This window comes from Polypterus senegalus, chromosome 17 (genome assembly GCF_016835505.1).
Source record: "Polypterus senegalus isolate Bchr_013 chromosome 17, ASM1683550v1, whole genome shotgun sequence".
NCBI classification, from domain to species: domain Eukaryota; kingdom Metazoa; phylum Chordata; class Cladistia; order Polypteriformes; family Polypteridae; genus Polypterus; species Polypterus senegalus.
The window spans coordinates 96,530,828-96,550,783 of NC_053170.1; the positions used below are offsets into that span (position 1 = coordinate 96,530,828).

The 19,956-nt window shown below is 44.7% G+C and overlaps 2 protein-coding genes across 2 annotated transcripts in view; both read right to left on the bottom strand.

Annotated features, from left to right (window-relative positions):
- Window positions 1-2,530: 2,530 nt before the first annotated feature.
- On the bottom strand, window positions 2,531-16,317 carry zgc:103625 (methyltransferase-like 26 B). The gene is made up of 7 exons (XM_039740534.1): window positions 16,073-16,317; window positions 11,115-11,277; window positions 10,564-10,623; window positions 7,132-7,199; window positions 5,277-5,355; window positions 5,015-5,112; window positions 2,531-2,572 (listed from the first exon to the last, which is right to left on the bottom strand). The coding sequence occupies exons 1-6, from the start codon at window positions 16,264-16,266 to the stop codon at window positions 5,059-5,061; spliced, it is 618 nt and encodes a 205-aa protein (XP_039596468.1). The 5' UTR covers window positions 16,267-16,317; the 3' UTR covers window positions 2,531-2,572; window positions 5,015-5,058.
- A 2,197-nt stretch (window positions 16,318-18,514) lies between these two features.
- The window catches only part of LOC120517217 (ficolin-2-like), a 6,844-nt gene continuing 5,402 nt past the window's right edge, over window positions 18,515-19,956 (bottom strand). Inside the window, exon 5 of the mRNA XM_039739385.1 lies at window positions 18,515-18,550. Coding sequence (XP_039595319.1) covers window positions 18,515-18,550 — 36 coding nt within the window. The remainder of the gene's footprint in view (window positions 18,551-19,956) is intronic.

The following is a 19,956-nucleotide window of genomic DNA, read 5'->3' on the forward strand; positions in this document are numbered from 1 at the left end:
GTCCCAAAGCTTTAGAAATGGCTTTATAACCTTTACCAGACTGATAGATCTCAATTACTTCTGTTCTCATTTGTTCCTGAATTTCTTTGGATCTTGGCATGATGTCTAGCTTTTGAGGTGCTTTTGGTCTACTTCTCTGTGTCAGGCAGCTCCTATTTAAGTGATTTCTTGATTGAAACAGGTGTGGCAGTAATCAGGAAATTGAACTCAGGTGTGATACACCACAGTTAGGTTATTTTTGAACAAGGGGCAATTACTTTTTCACACAGGGCCATGTAGGTTTGGATTTTTTTTCTCCCTAAATAATAAAAGCCATCATTTAAAAACTGCATTTTGTGTTTACTTGTGTTATATTTGACTAATGGCTAAATGTGTTTGATGATCAGAAACATTTTGTGTGACAAACATGCAAAAGAATAAGAAATCAGGAAGGGGGCAAATAGTTTTTCACACCACTGTATTTCTTTTTTCTTCATTTCTGAATTCCTTTCTCACCGTTTTCGGTTTCTATTCTTACATTGCCGTATGCTACAGCGGGTGTCGGCTGGTTATGGAAAAAAGAAATAACTGGGGGGGGTCTGAGTCAAATTAATTAAAACTAAGACAAAATAAGTTAATTAGCAGGAAAAACTGGTCACTAATTAAGATGATAAAAATGAAAACCTGCTATCACTGCAGCCCTCCAGGACCGCATTTGGACTCCCCTGTTCTGGGACGTTTAACTTCCTTTGTATTTTGTGTCAGTGATAGGCCCAGTCATTTGTGTCTACCTTGACGCACCCATTTTGAAGGTGTACCGTGCACTTCGTTCTCCTAAAGCAGCCTTCCACTCTGGTTAAGATTAGGGTGGCTGGAGCGTCATCTGCCTCATGAGTGATGACTTCTGTCAAGTTGGCGTGTCTCACAGCGAGTGTGTCATGACCAGTCAAAATGACATGATGATTGGAATATAAATTTATGAAGTTTGACGCAAGCAACTTGACTCCGGGTCAGATTCCCTCTGCCGCAGGTGTTTAGCTTGCTTAACTTGTAATTTCATTTTTACTGCTTACCATTCTTAAAACAGAAAATTCACACTTTATCAGACGCTCCCCCGTCACCAACAGAAATGATGTTAAATAACATGTTGTTTGTAGCACGTGATCGTCGTGGCCTGCTCGGTTTTCTCAAAAAAAAAAAAGTATTAAGAATCAAAAAAGTTGATTTGTAAACAAGATTTGCCTCCAAGTTCAGAGTCTTGGCATTGCAGGGCTTGCGTGTTTGGATATTTTATTTTCACCCCTTAATGACAGAGCTACTTTTTTCTATGGATGTAATTTTTAGACATATTGGTTACCCGCTTGGTGGTCTGCTGCAGTAGCATATCTGCCTCCTACCGACTGGACCCTAGTTCACTTCCCAACACACATTTACATGGGCTTACTAGCAGGCCAGTGTTTCTGTCACCAGTTAGTGTCCAATTGAGTGCTGGAATGGGCAAAATAAAAGGACCTTAGTGACTTTGAATGTGACATGACAGTTCTAGCATCTGCCAGGCATTCCATTCAGGGTTTATTGAAAATGTTGCTACGGGCAAAAAACTACCAGTGATGTCCAATTCTGGGGGCCAAAAGAGAGTGGAGAGAACTGGACAAGCAAGAGCCTAATCCAAATGTATCATCGGTGTGCAAAATGTCACCTCAGAATGTGCCACTTGCTGGGCTATAACAGCTGAAGACGATATCAGTGACAAAAAAAAAAGTACATTTTCAGTGGGCACTGAATCATCAAAATTGGAAAGTCGAGGAGTGGGAATATTTTTGAGGTCTGATAAACCCGGGCTCCTTTTGCATCAGAATTTGTAATTCCATGGACCCATCTGATGGGGTGCCACACACATTAAACCTTGCCATTAAGATATTTTTGGGGAGTTATCTTCACATTGTTGCTGCCTAATTTCGTCCTTTGTTTATCCACACATTGCCAGCATGATAATCTATCTTGTCGCATGGCATGTATTTTCACGGAATGGTTCTGGGAAATGACAGCAGTTTTTTTTTTAATAGGCTTTTGCATCTCAGCCCTATTGAGCAGCTTTGGGATGAGGTGGAAAGGGATATTCACGGAAAGACCATCCGGACTGCAGCCGTGATCCAAAATTCAGAAACAATGCGTGCCGTGTCTTAACAGACTCCATAGCCAAATGTATGAAAGTTGTTAAGGCCAAAGGAGGCACAAATCATGAAACCAGATAAGTGGACCTAAGAAAGAAGAATGGTAGTTGGGTGACTGGCCCAGCGGTACTCATTCAATAATAATAATAATAATAAGTTACATTTATTGAGTGCCTTTCACAAACCCAAGGTCACTTTACATACAGAGTAAACAAAAAATTCACCAAAGACAAAAGTTCATAGAAGTGGAGCGACTCACAGACCTCTACAGGCTAGACAACGGCATCTTGACTGCCATTAGATATCAGGATGAAATCCTTGAACCCATTGTCAGACCCTACGCTGGTGCAGTAGGTCCTGGTTTCCTCCTAATGCACGACAATGCCCGGCCTCATGTGGCAAGAGTATGCAGGCAGTACCTGGAGGAGGAAGGAATTGGAACAATTGAATGGCCTTCACGATCCCCTGACTTAAACCCAATAGAACATCTGTGGGACATTATGTTTCGGTCCATTAGGCGCCGCCAGGTTGCTCCTCAGACTGTACAATCAGGGATGCCCTCATACAGATCTGGGAGGAATTGCCACAAGACACCATCCGTCGTCTCATTAGGAGCATGCCCCGACGTTGTCAAGCATGCATACAAGCTCGCGGGGGGCACACAAGATACTGAAAAGCATTTTGAGTAGCAGAAATGAAGTTTTTGAAAAAATGGACTAGCCTGCCACATCTTCATTTCACTCTGATTTTAGGGTGTCTACACAATTGAGCCCTCTGTAGGCAGAAAACTTTTATTTCCATTAAAAGACTTGGCATCCTTTTGTTCCTAAGACATTACCCTGTCGTTATTTGTATAGATATCCAACTTCATATTGAGATCTGATGTATCTAATGTGTTTCTTTAAAGTGTTCCTTTAATTTTTGTGAGCAGTGTATGTATATAAGTAGGTTCCAGTTATGACCGTTACACGTAGAATTTTGAAATGAAACCTAAACTTTTGTAAGTAAGCTGTAAGGAATGAGCCTGCCAAATTTCAGCCTTCTACCTACACGGGAAGTTGGAGAATTAGTGATGAGTGAGTGAGTGAGTGAGTGAGGGCTTTGCCTTTTATTAGTATAGATTGGGGTAACTGCAGCACTATTGAGGGTAGTAGGGACAGAACCTGAAATGAAACCTGCATTCACCAAGGAGGCAAGAGAAATACTAATTATGGATGAGCATTCAACTGTAGGAATGGTGCTGGACCACAGAGTCGTGAGTGTGAATGCTTATTTTAAATTCAATCTTTATATTCATGTACTAGGGGGGCTTTGCTCGCCAAACCCCGTTTTTGTTTTTCTGGATACACATTTTTAAGATTTTTTTTTTCTTTGAATTGTTGCTATTTCATGAGTTTCACTTTTATTTCAGAAATTCTGTAAAAACAATATTTGGAATATTTGGAGTCCTAATATGCTGAATCTTTTAAATGAGGTCCGTGAGACACGTGTGTTTAATGACTTTGTACCCTAATTCAGGAGAGGTTTCTCGGACAAAGCGATCTTCATCATCGGCAGTTAATCATTTCAAGTAACCAATTGATGCGTGTGAGGTAAACTCCGTTTTAGAAATTCTCTGACTTAAACTTCAAAGCCTTACAATGTTGACGTACTTCTGCCATATCACCTGTGTCCAAATATTCCATCTCTATTCGCCTTTTCGTTATTTCTCCGGGTAATCATTTCTCTTTCTTTGCACTAATGCGATCTTTACTGTCTTTGGTTTGACCCTGTCATTTATTTCTGCTTTCATATTCTGTATCTCGCTCTACGAGTCTTTTGAATTCCACTTTTCATTTTCTCTAACCTGCTCTGCATGGGTTTGGCCCCCTTGTTTTTTAACCTCTTTATGACGTTTTACTTTGTTTTCTACTCTTTCTCTTTTATTTCTGACCTCGCTTTATCCCGCTTTTGTTTCAATGACACCTGGTCTGTGGTGATTATTTTCCATTTTTCGAGTAATAATTTCTGTTTGTTTGTGCTACTGCAATCTTTACTTTCTTTTTTTTATACTTTCTAATTTTCCTACTTTCATATTCTTTAACTTTCTCCACATGTGTATCGCGGCAACTTTTTTTTTTTGAGCCTTTCAAATTCCACTGCTTTCATAATCTCTAACCTGCTCTGCACGTGTATTGCACCAACGTTTGTGAACGTCTTAATGAAGTTCTACTTTGTCTTGTACTCTCTGTCTTTTAATTCTGAGCCCGATTGGACCTGCTTTTGTTTCAGTTCCACTTGTAATAATTACTTTCCTTATTTTCTGAAGTTGTACCTCGATTATTCTTTTTCTTTTTTGCCTTTTTTTTGAGTCTCTTTTCTTGAACTTGTCTTCGCGCTGCTCTTTCTTCTTCACTTAGTCGTCAACGTTTCATCTCTAACATCTAGTCCTTATAAGCTTTATATGCACTGAGAGCCCTGGATCTGTTTCTGCTCAAAGCCTTTACACGACTGAGTGCGTCGCTGGCTGCCCGGGCTCTTATTTATTTGTAAGTACGCCGTGTCTTGCAAGAATCTCATGTTCTACGTCATCGCGGGACGGTCCTGGGTCAATCTCTTGGCATAAAGTCTCACGTTTAAGGTCCCCGCGAGGCGCACCGTGGCCAATCTCTTTCGTCTCGTGGGTCTTTTAAGTATCTTCACGTGAAGATCACGTCTCGTCTCCCTAGTCATTCTCTCACAGGGTCATTTTTTTATAACAGAGAGATGATGTTCACTTTGAGTGGGAACAATTGGAGGTTTATTATGCATCCTTAACACTGTACAGGGTCCCAAAAACATTACAATCGCTTGCACAATTTATACAAAGGATGAGAACTCACATGTTTGATACCACACACAACTGAAGGGTAACTGAGGCAGGATTTCACATCTCAATTTTATGGAAGATTAAACATTTGTTGTTTTCTGGCATTTCGATCTGAAAAAAAGAAAACAGATTTATGTGACTGCAGCCAAGCGTCAGTTGGTGTGGACTGCCTTTCAATTGAGCCCTCACGCCCAGCAGAGTTGGTAATCTTTTAAATTTAAACAAAAAAAAAGTGTCCCATGTTTGTAAATGACCGCAGTAGCAGACTGACTCACCATCCTCTCCAAGCGCATTGCGTTCTCATAGCCCAGCTGCCTCAGGACGTCAGCATCAGGGAGGCCCCACTCGGGATTCCTAAAATGCAGGGTCTCTTTTCAGAATATCACAGAATTTTAAATTAGAAAAATACAAAATTTGTATGAGATTAAGAGAACAGTGCGAGTAAAACCGACTGTTTGAGAGCTACAAGCGACCCCTGTCTATATTCCTATAGCATCTTTTACTTTCGTCTCCCGATTGTGATGACGGGGCTCTGAATGCCATACTAACCCACAGCAGCCAGCGCTATAATTAATGGTCTGTTAGCACAAAATCACACCAGGGTGGAATAAACAGGAATAAACTGTAGTGCTGTAAACCCCCAGCACCACCCTGGGCTCTTGACAGGTTTTCAGACTTGCCGGGCTGTCTCCTCACTCTGGCTGCACTTTCCTCTCTGGCAGTCAAGACCTTGCCCAAATGCACTTCCTGGCTTCAATATACAGATGATTATAAGGCATCTAGGGCAATCTTTGGATTAGGAATGCCCCCCCAAGGTCCCGTAGCCTTCCCCCAGGGCTCTCTCTGGCAGATGTAGGTTTGTCTCTGCCCACCTGCATGGAAAAGGCCAGGTGTCCTTTCCCTTCCTTACTCCTCATAACAGGACAGAGGATGGCACCTTGTGCTGTTGCCTGCTGGTCTAGGACTTTACTAGACCTCTCTACCAGTCCTCCTACCCTTTATCTTATGCCATGTTCATGTACTCCAACTTGTATTGTTTCACCTTCCCACTTCAATGTGTCTGCAGTGGGCTGGCATCCTGCCTGGGATTTGTTCCTGCTTTGCGCCCTGTGTTGGCTGGGATTGGCTCCAGCAGGCCCCCGTGATCCCGTGTTAGGATATAGCGGGTTGGACGATGACTGACTGACTGACCGACTTCAATGTGTTCACGCGAACATCTGGTCAGACTTTTCAGAGACATCCGAGGTTGCTGTAGATTAGTTATTTAGTTTACAATAAAAGCAGAGGCCCCGCCCCTTATGGCAGTCTGTCCCTCCCTCTCTGTCTCTCCCTCTCTTAGACTCCTCCCCTTCAGTTCCACCACGGTCTTCTAGCCTGTCATTTCTATTTATTTATTTATTTATTGAGTCCGCCCAGCACCTCAACATTTGGGGGCCACATTGCCCACTGTATATCCAACATACAGTTTCTCCAGCCCAACTACTGATTTGATTTTCTTGAAATGTTTTGGTCAGATCATCATATTTCATTTTCTTGACTTACCTTTCTTGCAGGCTGGTATTCAACTGAAAAATAGTCTCGGCTGGGGTGTATTGCACCCCACTGTTATTTATAGAGAAATGATAGCAGCAAATATTTTAAATGCAATTTAATTAATCCTGCGGTGGGCTGGTGCCCTGCCTGGGGTTTGTTTCCTGCCTTGCTCCCTGTGCTGGCTGGGTTTGGCTCCAGCAGACCTCCATGACCCTGTAGTTAGGATATAGCAGGTTGGACAATGACTGACTTCAATGTGTTCACGTGAACATCTGGTCAGACTTTTTGGAGAAATCCGAGGTTGCTGTAGATTAGTTATTTAGTTTACAATAAAAGCAGAGGACCCGCCCCTTATGGCAGTCTGTCCCTCCCTCTCTGTCTCTCCCTCTCTTAGACTCCTCCCCTTCAGTTCCACCACGGTATTCTAGCCTGTCCTTTCTATTTATTTATTTATTTATTGAGTCCGCCCAGCACCTCAACATTTGGGGGCCACATTGCCCACTGTATATCCAACATACAGTTTCTCCAGCCCAACTACTGATCTGATTTTCTTGAAATGTTTTGGTCAGATCGTCATATTTCATTTTCTTGACTTACCTTTCTTGCAGGCTGGCATTCAACTGAATATTGTCTTGTGGGTAGATAATACCATTGACAGCAAAGGGCTAGGGCAACACCAGCAGGGTGCATGACCAGAAGAAAAAAAAAAAAAAAGAGTCAGTGATAAGGCCTACAGCAGCCGATTTTCTGTTATTAACTGCTAACTTAATTCAATTGGAATGTAATGCCTCTTCAAAACCAGTCTGCAGTTGTCACTTTTGATTATTTTTTTCTTGTGGAATTCTTAAATCGTAAAGGGAATAAAGGCCATGAACGACATTGCGCTGTCGAATTGCATGTGGTTTCCACAAACGGGTGCATAAAATAAAATTAAAAGCGTGGGTGCTTTTCATCAATCAATAAAATCTTAGCAAAAGCGCCCACGCTTTTATTTTACGAGTGATGTATGAGAGACTTATTTTTTACTTTTTAGTACACTTTTTAACTTAACATAAGCGTGGTTTTAAAAAAAATATTTTTTTATTTATACAGTGCATTCGGAAAGTATTCACAGCGCATCACTTTCTCCACCTGTTATGTTACAGCCTTATTCCAAAATGGATTAAATTCATTTTTTTCCTCAGAATTCTACACACAACACCCCATAATGACAACGTGAAAAAAGTTTACTTGAGGTTTTTGCAAATTTATTAAAAATAAAAAAACTGAGAAATCACATGTACATAAGTATTCACAGCCTTTGCCATGAAGCTCATCCTGTTTCCCCTGATCATCCTTGAGATGTTTCTGCAGCTTCATTGGAGTCCACCTGTGGTCAATTGAGTTGATTGGACCTGATTTGAAAGGCACACACCTGTCTATAGAAGGTCCCACAGTTGACAGTTCATGTCAGAGCACAAACCAAGCATGAAGTCAAACGAATTGTCTGTAGACCTCCAAGACAGGATTGTCTCGAGGCACAAATCTGGGGAAGGTTACAGAAAAATTTCTGCTGCTTTGAAGGTCCCAATGAGCACAGTGGCCTCCATCATCCGTAAGTGGAAGAAGTTCAAAACCACCAGGACGCTTCTTAGAGCTAAACTGAGCGATTGGGGGAGAAGGGCCTTAGTCAGGGAGGTGACCAAGAACCCGATGGTCACTCTGTCAGAGCTCCAGAGGTCCTCTGTGGAGAGAGGAGAACCTTCCAGAAGGACAACCATCTCTGCAGCAATCCACCAATCAGGCCTGTATGGTAGAGTGGCCAGACGGAAGCCACTCCTTAGTAAAAGGCACATGGCAGCCCACCTGGAGTTTGCCAAAAGGCACCTGAAGGACTCTCAGACCATGAGAAACAAAATTCTCTGATCTGATGAGACAAAGATTGAACTCTTTGGTGTGAATGCCAGGCGTCACATTTGGAGGAAACCAGGCACCGCTCATCACCAGGCCAATACCATCCCTACAGTGAAGCATGGTGGTGGCAGCATCATGCTGTGGGGATGGAACTGGGAGACTAGTCAGGATAAAGGGAAAGATGACTGCAGCAATGTACAGAGACATCCTGGATGAAAACCTGCTCCAGAGCGCTCTTGACCTCAGACTGGGGCGACGGTTCATCTTTCAGCAGGACAACCACCCTAAACACACAGCCATGATATCAAAGGAGTGGCTTCAGGACAACTCTGTGAATGTCCTTGAGTGGCTGTGACGATGCGGATTCGGCTCCTCACTCCCATCGCTGTTCGGGAGCCCTTGAACCCAACACCGTCGATAATGTCACCGAGATGAGCTAGATAGTGAAGGCAACAACATAGCAAGGGGATGGTTCAAAAAGTGCAAAGGTGCTTTTATTAAAATAGTTAAACAAAAACAAAGTGTTCATCAAGTGCAGTGATTCAAAGTCTTCATCATTAAATAAACAATCCCATAAGAAAACGTGGAGGTTAAAAAAAAACAATAGAAAAAACAATCCTTTAGAACGAGGTTAAAACGTTCCTTAGGAAGCAATTTTTAAAACAAATGACAATGCCAAGCTCGGTGCTTCTTTTCGGTTAGTGTCTCACCTGTTCCTCCCGCTTGGTCTTAGCAGCAGGCGAGACACTCTCTGCAGCTGCCCTTTTCTTCTCAAACACAGGTCTGGAGACCTCCCAATCTTGGTTCGGTCTGGCACTCATCCCAGGCCTGAGACTTGGACTCCTTGGTCTCCAGGACGCCCACACCAAGGACTGCAACTCCAAGCCTTGCGACTCCTGCTGCCTTTCCGGTCTTCTACGGCCAGTCGCCTTTCCCTGGTTACTCCCGCTACCTGATCGCTCAGCAGGAGTGACTTCAACTCCAACTCCAACTCCTGGGTGTCGGCCTAACACCCAGCTTCCTCGCAGCTGCCCACTTCTGCACCGATTTGCTCCCTCGCTTCCTGTAACCTCCGTCCTTAACTTTCTTTTTTCGTTTTTCTCTCTGATCTCTCCCAACCGACTTGCGTTTCTTTTTATATTGTGTTGGGGCCATAGCAGCTGCAGCACATTAGCCACGGAAACAATCACAGATGTGGGCAGTTCCTCACCTGTGCACTAGGTGAGAAATGCCCACACCGTAGGTCGCCCCGTGGCTTGCTATGGCCACCACGTCCCCTCTCTAAGCCGCCGCGAGTGCGGTGATTTTTTATTTAAAAAAACGGCCTTTGCTAAGCGAGCTGTGGACCCGTAACATCACAGTGGCCCAGCCAGAGCCCAGACTGGAATCCGATTGAACATCTCTGGAGAGATCTTAAAATGGCTGTGCACCGACGCTTCCCATCCAACCTGATGGAGCTTGAGAGGTGCTGCCAAGAGGAATGGGCGAGACTGGCCAAGGATAGGTGTGCCAAGCTTGTGGCATCACATTCAAAAAGACTTGAGGCTGGAATTGCTGCCAAAGGTGCATCGACAAAGTATTGAGCAAAGGCTGTGAATACTTATGGACATGGGATTTCTCAGTTTTTTTATTTTTAATAAATTTGCAAAACCTCAAGTAAACTTTTTTCATGTTGTCATTATGGGGTGTTGTGTGTAGAATTCTGAGGAAAAAAATGAATTTAATCCATTTTGGAATAAAGCTGTAACATAACAAAATGTGGAAAAAGTGATGCGCTTTCTGGATACACTGTATATTAACACCCACAGGTCGTCGAGCTACATGTGCTTGTATCTCTCATCTTAGTGTTGTACCACAGAGGAACTACAGAATGAAAGGCCCGAGTCCAAAATGAAGACGCCAGTCCAATGCCAGTCCAACTCAGCTATACTCGTTTCACAGTTGTCACTTTTGATTATTTTTTTGTGCAATTCTTAAATCATAAAGGCCATGAATGGACATTGCGCTGTTGAACTGCATGTGGTTTCCACAAACAGGTTCATGTTATGAGAGAGCTGGCAGCTGTTTTTCATGGCTTACCTTTCTCTCATGTTATATTCAAAAAATCTATTCAAAACTTTCTGCATTATGACTTACCCCATACGTGAGCAGCAAGCCGCCAATTTTCAGAAGTTCACCAGCCCCCTTAAAGATATTCTGTTGTAAGAAAAGAAAAAAATTCAGATGTGAAAAATAATTCAGGGCAGCATGGTGGCGCAGTAGGTAGCGCTGCTGCCTCACAGGAGACCCGTGTTTGCTTCCCAGGTCCTCCCTGCGTGGAGTTTGCATGTTCTCCCCGTGTCTGCGTGGGTTTCCTCCCACAGTCCAAAGACATGCAGGTTAGGTGACTTGGTCATCCTAAATTGTCCCTGGTGTGTGCTTGGTGTGTGTGTGTGTATCTGGACCAGGCCAAGGGGTCACCCACGTAACAGCTGGCTGCGGCAGATAGAGGGTCATTTCCGGAGGGTGGGACTGGACCGCGTGTCTGCCCGGGGGGTTGCCAACCAGGATCCCGAGTTGTGGGTGCGGCAACGTGCTGTACCAGTGCAAGCTCCCCAACTTGACTTGACTTAGTACTGCACTGCACTGTTCTTTTACAATACAAACCATCTTTAATTAAAGACCCAAGACGCCCTGCCTCAAATTACCTGAATGGTTCTGAAGGGGCAGAAATGCAACAGGTTGATGCACAGCACCACGTCACAAGAGGACTTGGGCGACCCAGCCCAGTTTTCCCAGTGGTCCTCAATGTTCAGGTAGACAGGCTGCAGCACGTTAGTCAGTTTGGTGGCCGTAATGTAGGAGCAAATACTTCACCAACACAGAACACATGTAGGAAAAGATAAAAAAGCATTTATTAGATAGATAGATAGATAAATAGATAGATAGATAGAATTTGGTATAGTAGGCAGGATTAAATAGATAGATAGATGGATAGATGAAAGGCACTATATACTCGATAGATAGATAGATAGATAGATAGATAGATAGATAGATAGATAGATAGATAGATAGATGAAAGGCACTATATACTCGATAGATAGATAGATAGATAGATAGATAGATAGATAGATAGATAGATAGATAATTAATCCCCAAGGGGAAATTCACATATTAACAGAGCTTCACTGAAATAACAAGGTCCCATGACACAAAACTCACAGTCATCCTATAAAGAAGGTATTGCTCTGTGGACACAATTCCCATTTTTATGTACAGTTGAGTCAAGGAAGTTGAACCCACTGCAGGTATCTGGTCAGAGACATTGAGACACGAGAAACGTTTCCGATTAACCTGTTGGTTTTTGTTTTCTTCACCGCCCTTTATCACTCAGTTTGACCTGACAACAAAGAATTCATTTCTTTCTTTATAAGGATGTAAACATACAATAGGAACATGGAACAGAAAATGTTCAAATAAATGAGCACCTCTGCAAATAGCATATACTCTGGCCAATCACCAGTAAGCCACCTTAATAAAAGGATGAGAATCTGTGCATCGGTCTGCATGTCTGTCCGGTTGCTGCGTTTCTGTCTTTCCAACAGATGGTGGATAGCTTTTATGAATCCAATGCCAAATGACATATAACAGAGACATATGCATTGCTTGTCATTCCAACAGGTGGCGCATCACAAACATTAACATTGCTTTTACAAATCTGATACCAAAAGGCATATAACAGAGACATATGCATTGTGTTTGTCATTCCAACAGATGGCGCATCACAAACATTTATAGTCATTAAATGCATTGTAGGACGGCATGGTGGCGCAGTGGTAGCGCTGCTGCCTCACAGTAAGGAGACCTGGGTTCACTTCCTGGGTCCTCCCTGCGTGGAGTTTGCATGTTCTCTCCGTGTCTGCGTGGGTTTCCTCCCACAGTCCAAAGACATGCAGGTTAGGTGACTTGGTCATCCTAAATTGTCCCTGGTGTGTGTGTGTGTGCCCTGCAGTGAGCTAGTGCCTTCCCGAGGTTTGTTCCTGCCTTGCAGACAGAAAGGCAATATATAATTAATAGTCAGACAGACAGACAGACAGATAGATACAGTTTGCATGGTCTCCCCGTGTCTGCTTGGGTTTCGTCCCACAGTCCAAAGACGTGCAGGTTAGGTGACTTGGCGATCCTAAATTGTCCCTAGTGTGTGCTTGGTGTGTGTGTTCGCCCTGCGGTGGGCTGGTGCCCTGCCCGGGGTTTGTTTCCTGCCTTGTGCCCTGTGTTGGCTGGGACTGGCTCCAGCAGACCCCTGTGACCCTGTAGTTAGGATAGAGTGGATTGGATAATGGATGGACTTGAGGTTACTACAAATGCTGCCAATGGTCTGATCTTTCTTGATAATTTCAATGAAAACAACAGCAATTTTTTCAAAGCTCTCATATGGAAACGCACTTAAATGTGACTCTTCACGTTTAAAAATGGAAAGCTCAGTAAGCAGCGAGTTGCCCTTCTCTGCTTTGCCTTTTCATCCCGAAAAGCATTGATCATCAATGATTGGGCGCTTCGGTCCTTTTCGGTTTGCCAGGCTTTCGTCTACAGAGTCCCTGGGAGAGATGTTTCTAAGTCTTTATTTAATTATTTGCACTATTATCTATATATATAATTCACTAAGGCAAGACAACCATGGAAAGCACGCCGGAAGAGGCGTGGATTCACTAAGCTGCCGACAAGTGAGACACCTATGGCGCACACAGGAAGGAGCCACGCCCACCAACTCCAAGACCATTGGATACGACGACAACTCGCAGGGCCACGCCCACTAACTCGGACGCGACGACACAGAAAAAATGGCGTCATTTATATTTGTCTGTTGTAGAGGCCACATGCACTGCAGGTCAGGTTAATGTGATGCACCTCCGACCCACGCTGACTGTTCATAGAGGCATGTTTCTCGCGGAGGTGAATCACCATATGCAGCGTGTGAAACGGTTTGCGAGGGTTATCCCATGGGATCCTTAAAACAATCCTTTAAAACTGAGGTTAAAGCACAATGAAGGAATCAGCCTTTAAAAAACAATAAGCCATGTGCCTCTGTTTCATTACCGTCTCACCTGCTTCACCAATGCAGGCCCTGCAACAGTCGAGACGCTCTGTCAGCAGCTGACCTTCTCTGTGCCTGACCGGTTCACACAGAGGCAGCGCAAGAGAAAGCCGCGCCAGAGACAGACGGAGGCACACACACAGGCAGCTGGTGGGCGGCTCTCCGTGAGTTTCTCTTCCGAGCGGACACATGACCAGGCGGTGTGTATGCTTCGAGAACGATGGTGGACACGACAGGACCATCTAGGAAAAATCATGTTGCGGATGTGATTCGCTGTATGCGGCGTGTAAAACAGTTTGCGAGGGGTGTCCCTGTGTCTTTCCAGAAGTGTTCAACCATCAATAAATAATTATGCGGCGTTTGTTATGCCGCGGGTTCACTATTGCGTTGTATTTTGCTCTCTCCAGAGTTCCATCTTTTCATTCACTTACTGTTGTATTCTCACACTAACCTGTTTTAGACATCCGTGTCTTTCCAGAAGTGTTTAGCATTCAATAAATAATTATGCATGAGCCTGAGCGTGTGTCTAGGCGTGGGTAAGCCATTGAACCCCATTCGGGCTGCAAACTAAGTGCGACTCATACGCTCCCACTGTTTTCGTCCCTACCCTTTGTACACACACCCCTCCCACACGTTGACTGTTCATAGAGGCGTGTTTCTTGCGGAGGTGAATCGCCATATCCAGCGTGTAAAACAGTTTGCGAGGGGTATCCCATGGGATCATTAAAACATTCCTTTACAACTGAGGTTAAAACACAATTAAGTGAGCAGTCTTTAAAACACGAGTTTTCGGTTACAACGCACGACCTCGTGCAGCATAGCAAAATGTTGTACACGCTACATACAGCAATTCGTATCCGCGACAAACATGCGTCTTCTTAGATGCTCCTGCACTTTGTGCACACCCCCCTCCCACCTCGCTACGCCGCACGGACGATTGTGTGTTGGTTCGTTCCGTGCATTGTTACAATGTTGCTTTTCTTGCTGATTTATTACATTACCGATTTTGCAAATGTTACATTTTCTCCCTGTGCTTAAAAATGATTAAAAAACCGGCCTGATTATGCGGCGTATGGTACGCCGCGGGTTGGCTAGTTTTATATATTATCGTTATTAATGGCCCGGCGATATGAAGCGCTGGTAACACAATAAACTACAGATCCCATAATGCAGCGCTTCAGCTGCCTTGCCGAACACTTACTGCGTTAATCAAGTCTAGCTTATGATGCTGCAAGTTATTGCGAAGCTAGCCCACACGATGTCAAAGAGAAAAGTTGATTCTGAAAATAAAGCCTTTAAAAACCAATGGGAGACTGAGTATATGTTTACTGACATTGCCGGTAAACCCGTGTGTCTCATTTGTGGAGCTAATGTGGCTGCAATTACAGAATTTAATCTATGAGACAAGACATCAGGATAACCTGAAAGACCTGAATGCAAAGCAGAAGATACAGAAAGCAGAAGAGTTAAAGAAGAATCCGACACTTCAGCAGACGTTTTTTACCCGTGCAAAATCACAAAGTGACTTCAAGTGAAGCTACTTTTATGGGAGACACAAATGCACCAGTGCAACTTGCCCCACTTTCACTGTTGCCAAGTACTGTTGAACCAAGTCGGCACAACGGTGTTCCCAAATACGCACTTTGCTGATAAACTGAGCGCACGGCACTTTGGTGACTTTGAAGAACAAAAAAAAAAAATTTTGAGTTGCTTCGAAACCAATTTGTAGTCGATGTGGAAACTGCGCCTGTGCAGATTCAGATGGAGGTGATTGAGCTGCAGTGTAATGGCACACTGAAGGCAAAGTACGATACCGCAGGGCCCGCACAGTTTCTTCACTCCATTCCCGCTCCGTCTACATGCGGCTCGAACCTTGTGCATGGGTAGACCGTGTGTCTACCCGGCGTGGGTAAGCCGATGAACCCCATTCGGGCTGCAAACTAAAGTCCCACTAAGTGCGACTCATACGCTCCCACTGGTTGCGTCCCAACCCTTTGTACACACCCCCCTCCCACCTCGCTACTTCCGTGGTCGGGTGTCTTGGTGGAATATGCAGTATACAGAATAGCAGCCAAAACCGCACAGAGCAATGAAAAGTCTACGTCAGTCACAGGTACATCTGGACTGTGTAAAGACGGCGACTCAAGTGACGAGTCGGAGGAGAGCACATGAGCGGGCAGTGCATACTGAACGAGAAATCAGCAGACTAGCATGACGGACGGAGCTGAATGGACGTCCTTCTCCTCTCCTCCCGTTCCACACTCCACGCCGTGCACCCCCATCCCTCCGTCTGGCAGGAGAAGGCGCGAGGACGGTGCGCCAGTTTTCAGTCACTTCAGACGATTGTGTGTTGGTCCGTTCCGTGCATTGTTACAATGTTGCTTTTCATGCTGATTTATTACATTACCGATTTTTCAAACGTTAATTTTCTCCCTCTGCTTAAAAATCATTAAAAAACCGGCCTGATTATGCGGCGTGTGGTACGCCGCGGGTTGGCTAGTTTGTATTATTAGTAGTCTCCATGTTCAGGTTGTCCTTCTATCTCTACTCTCCGTTTCTTGCCCACCTTACCTCTCATGAGCTGAGCTGCTGATTTCCGATGGCTGCCAGGTCACAAATGGAAGCTCCTGAGCAAAATGAATGACGTGTTGACCGGTGCCTGAGCCCAGCTCCAGGCCAAAGAGCTCTCTGTCCGTGTCCAGTAAGTCTTTGAGCACCTGTAGGAGGTCGTCTTTGTTTCTCTCAGCAGCAGGTGACAGCAACATGTTGAAATGTGGACTCGTCACAGCGACCTGAGCCTGCACTTTCCAAAAATGAGCCGAACTGAACTGAAATGTCTGTGTGTTTGCCAGTAAAGGCCTTTCATCAGCGGGCTCCTTCAAGTCACACATATGGCTACAGATTAATCAGAGCAAAGAGGATTAGCGTCTCAGAGTTGTATTTGCTCTGCGGCCCTGAAGATTTTCTGAGGAGTGTCAGTGTTTGAGATGGACGTGTTTTGGTTCTTCTTCTTCTTCTTTCGGCTGCTCCTGTTAGTGGTCGCCACAGTGGATCATCTTCTTCCATATCGTCCTGTCCTTGTCATCTTGTTGTGTCACCCTCATCACCTGCATGTCCTCTCTCACCACATCCATACACTTCCTCTTAGGCCTTCCTCTTGCCTGGCAGCTCTATCCTTAGCATCCTTCTCCCAGTATACTCAGCCTCTCTCCTCTGCACATATCCAAACCAACGCCATCTCGCCTCTCTGACTTTGTCTCCAAACTGTCCAACCTGAGCCGACCCTTCTAATGTCCTCATTTCTAATCCTGTCTGTCCTCGTCACACCCAATGCAAATCTTAGCATCTTTAACTCTGCCACCTGTGCCACCATCTCCAACTCCTATGACACAGCTGGTCTCACTACCGTCCTGTAGACCTTCCCTGTCACTCTTGCTGATACCCGTCTGCCACAAATCACTCCTGACACTCTTCTCCACCCACTCACCCTGCCTGCACTCTCTTTTTCACCTCTCTTCCACAATCACCCCAATGTTTTGGTTCTAATTCTGTTTTTAATGAGGAGTTATTAGTTGTCCCCCACATTAAACAAAAGTCACTGGGTGACCATGCAATTAGTGCTGGAACTCCCTACTGATCTACTATTTCACATCAAATTGTATTATACCCACATAGAATATGCTGTGACATGCTTAGCTGCCGGTGGCGCAGTAAGGAGACCTGGGTTCGCTTCCCGGGTTCTCCCCGTGTCTGCGTGGGTTTCCTCCTACAGTCCAAAGACATGCAGGTTAGGGGCATTTGCGATCCTACATTGTCTATTGCGTGGGCTTGGTGTGTGTGCCCTGCGGTGGGCTGGGGTTTGTTTCCTGCCTTGCGCCCTATGTTGGCTGGGATTGGCTCCAGCAGACCCCCATGACCCTGTAGTTAGGATATAGCAGGTTGGATAAGGGATGGATGGATGGATGCTTAGCTGCTGAACTTCAAGGCTGCACATTAGAAGAAGAAGAATAGAAATTAACAATAAGTTAAGTAGATGCCTCAGAGGACAGTTGGGCATCCCGCCCAGAATGGAGGTGGAATTCTTACCCGGCCAGGATGCCATAACAGAAGGATGAACTAAGCTGGGGCAATACTTGGTCAGGATGCCTTATAATCCTCTTCCTGGGTGTGATGCCCAAAGATTGCAAGAACTTTTGTCCTACACTTTAATAGGTGGTAGTGTCCCTTATACAGAGTACCAGGATGGACACCCACAGGGCTGCATGGGAGTTGGAGTCCGGAGGGATCCCTGGCGGATGATCGAGGGCACTGCCAGGGGAGGATCTCCCTGGCATTCTCATAACTCGGACGTGCTTCCAACTGCCATGTCCAGGCGAGTCAGAGCTGGAAGTGGAGATGGGCAACATTCGACTGGAGGAGAGCAGCAGTGTGGTGGAGAGGGAAGAAAGAAGAAACACAGTGTTTAATTGTTATACACGATAACTGTGTAATAAAACCCCTATGGGCTATGTTTGTGTGCTCATGCTTGGGGCTCTGTGGCGCCCCCTAGCCTTCATAATAGAGGGAGGGTTAGGGAAAACGTCTTCTGTAGGTAGAACCAGTCTGCAAAAGGAGGACATTTTGTTTTATTGACCTGTAGGAGAAATCGAGTGTTACGATAAAAGGGGAGAAACAGAAAGCTGTGGGTTTCATTGCTGCACTTCCTCTTAAAGAGTGGATGTTATGAGGTCTACGCCTGGCTTGATTGAGAGCCCTGTTCACAATATGAGAAGGACACCCTTTATTAAAGAAGAAACTCCTCATTACAGGTGTCAACTTCATCATAAGAAATCTGACAGAAGAGAGGACACCATTCAATCCATCGGGCATGTTTGTTTATCTAATAGCTAAGCTGTCTCAATATATCGAATCCAGATACTTCTTAAAGATTGTGAAGCTTTGTGATTTCAGCTCCGTAGTCTGTTCCAAATTCCCACAAATTTCTGCATCAAGAAGTTCTTTCTGGCTTCAGATCTAAATGTAGTCCACTGGTATCCTCGAGTACGAGTACTGTATGAACAGACGAAATTTCAGAACATAAGAAAGGATCCGGATGAATTGTGCAAAGAAGCTCCAGCTCAGACTCTGTGAGCTCACTGACAATAAAGCTTGTCAAAATGTGGCGATGTCAATAAAGTTATTTGTTGTTGCGCTGCATTGTGGGTAGGTCAGAGTGATCAGAGAGGACGCCATGTGCTGAAGGTGCGGGGTGAGTCGGGTGAAGTTGAGCGCCTTTTTTTTTCCACCCAATAAAGAAAAAGAAGAAGGATTCAGATAAACTGAGCCAGGCGAGAAGGTTGAAGTGACCGCGGAGAAGCTGCGATGTTTTCGGCAAGACAGCGTGTCAGCTCTGCCCTGCGCTTAGTCGTTCAGTTACACAGGTAAAAAAAAAATCCGAACGCGTATCTGCAGTGTGTGCCGGTGACAGCCGCCCTGTGATTCTGCCTCTGTCTGATAGCGGAATGTGGAAGAGCTTTGAAAAATAACTAAATTAAAAAAACTGCCTTTGGGAGGTGATTAGTGAATGAAAACAGAAAGAGGTGGCTTTATCAATCTCGGTGCGGTGGACGTATGGGATTCACCCCGGTGCGGGTCTGAGAAATGGGGCTTGTGATGCCTGCCAAGGTCAGTCACCCGGTGGGCGCTTTCAGCACGCAATTGGAGGGGACCCATCGAGCAGGTGTTATCTGAGCTCGTAGGTAATTCGGATTTGTGTTAAAACACACAGAGGTGTAATTTGAAAACGTTTCTTTGTTTCCCCGTGTAAAGACACCTGCTTAAGAGGGGACAAGCTCGAGTGCTGTGGTGTTACCATAGTTTGAAAATAACACCATACATTGTGGTCATATTTACCAGTTTTTATCAGTCAATCAATCTGCATACACTAGCGTTACAAAGTTCGCAATCGCCAAGAAATTTTCACGTTTTTGCTAGGACGTGATACTTTTTTTTAATCAAAATATCATTAAATTGATTTAAAAGTACAGCCAAGATATTAGTAGTGTTGCAAATAGACGCACATAGAGCTATCTTTATCTTTCCCCAAGGGGGAATTTGACTTTTCACAGAAGCTTAAAAAGTCGTTGTATTTGCTGTGCGGCCCTGAAGATTTTCTGAGGAGTGTCAATGTTTGAGATGGACGTGTTTTGGTTCTTCTCCTTTCGGCTGCTCCCGTTAGGGGTTGCCACAGTGGATCATCTTCTTCCATCTCTTCCTGTCCTCATCTTCTTGTTCTGTCACACCCATCACCTGCATGTCCTCTCTCCCCACATCCATAAACCTTGTCTTAGGCCTTCCTCTTGCCTAGCTGCTCTATCCTTAGCTCCATTCTCCAAATATACCCAGCATCTCTCCTCTGCACGTGTCCAAACCAACGCAATCTCGCTTCTCTGACTTTGTCTCCAAACCGTCCCACC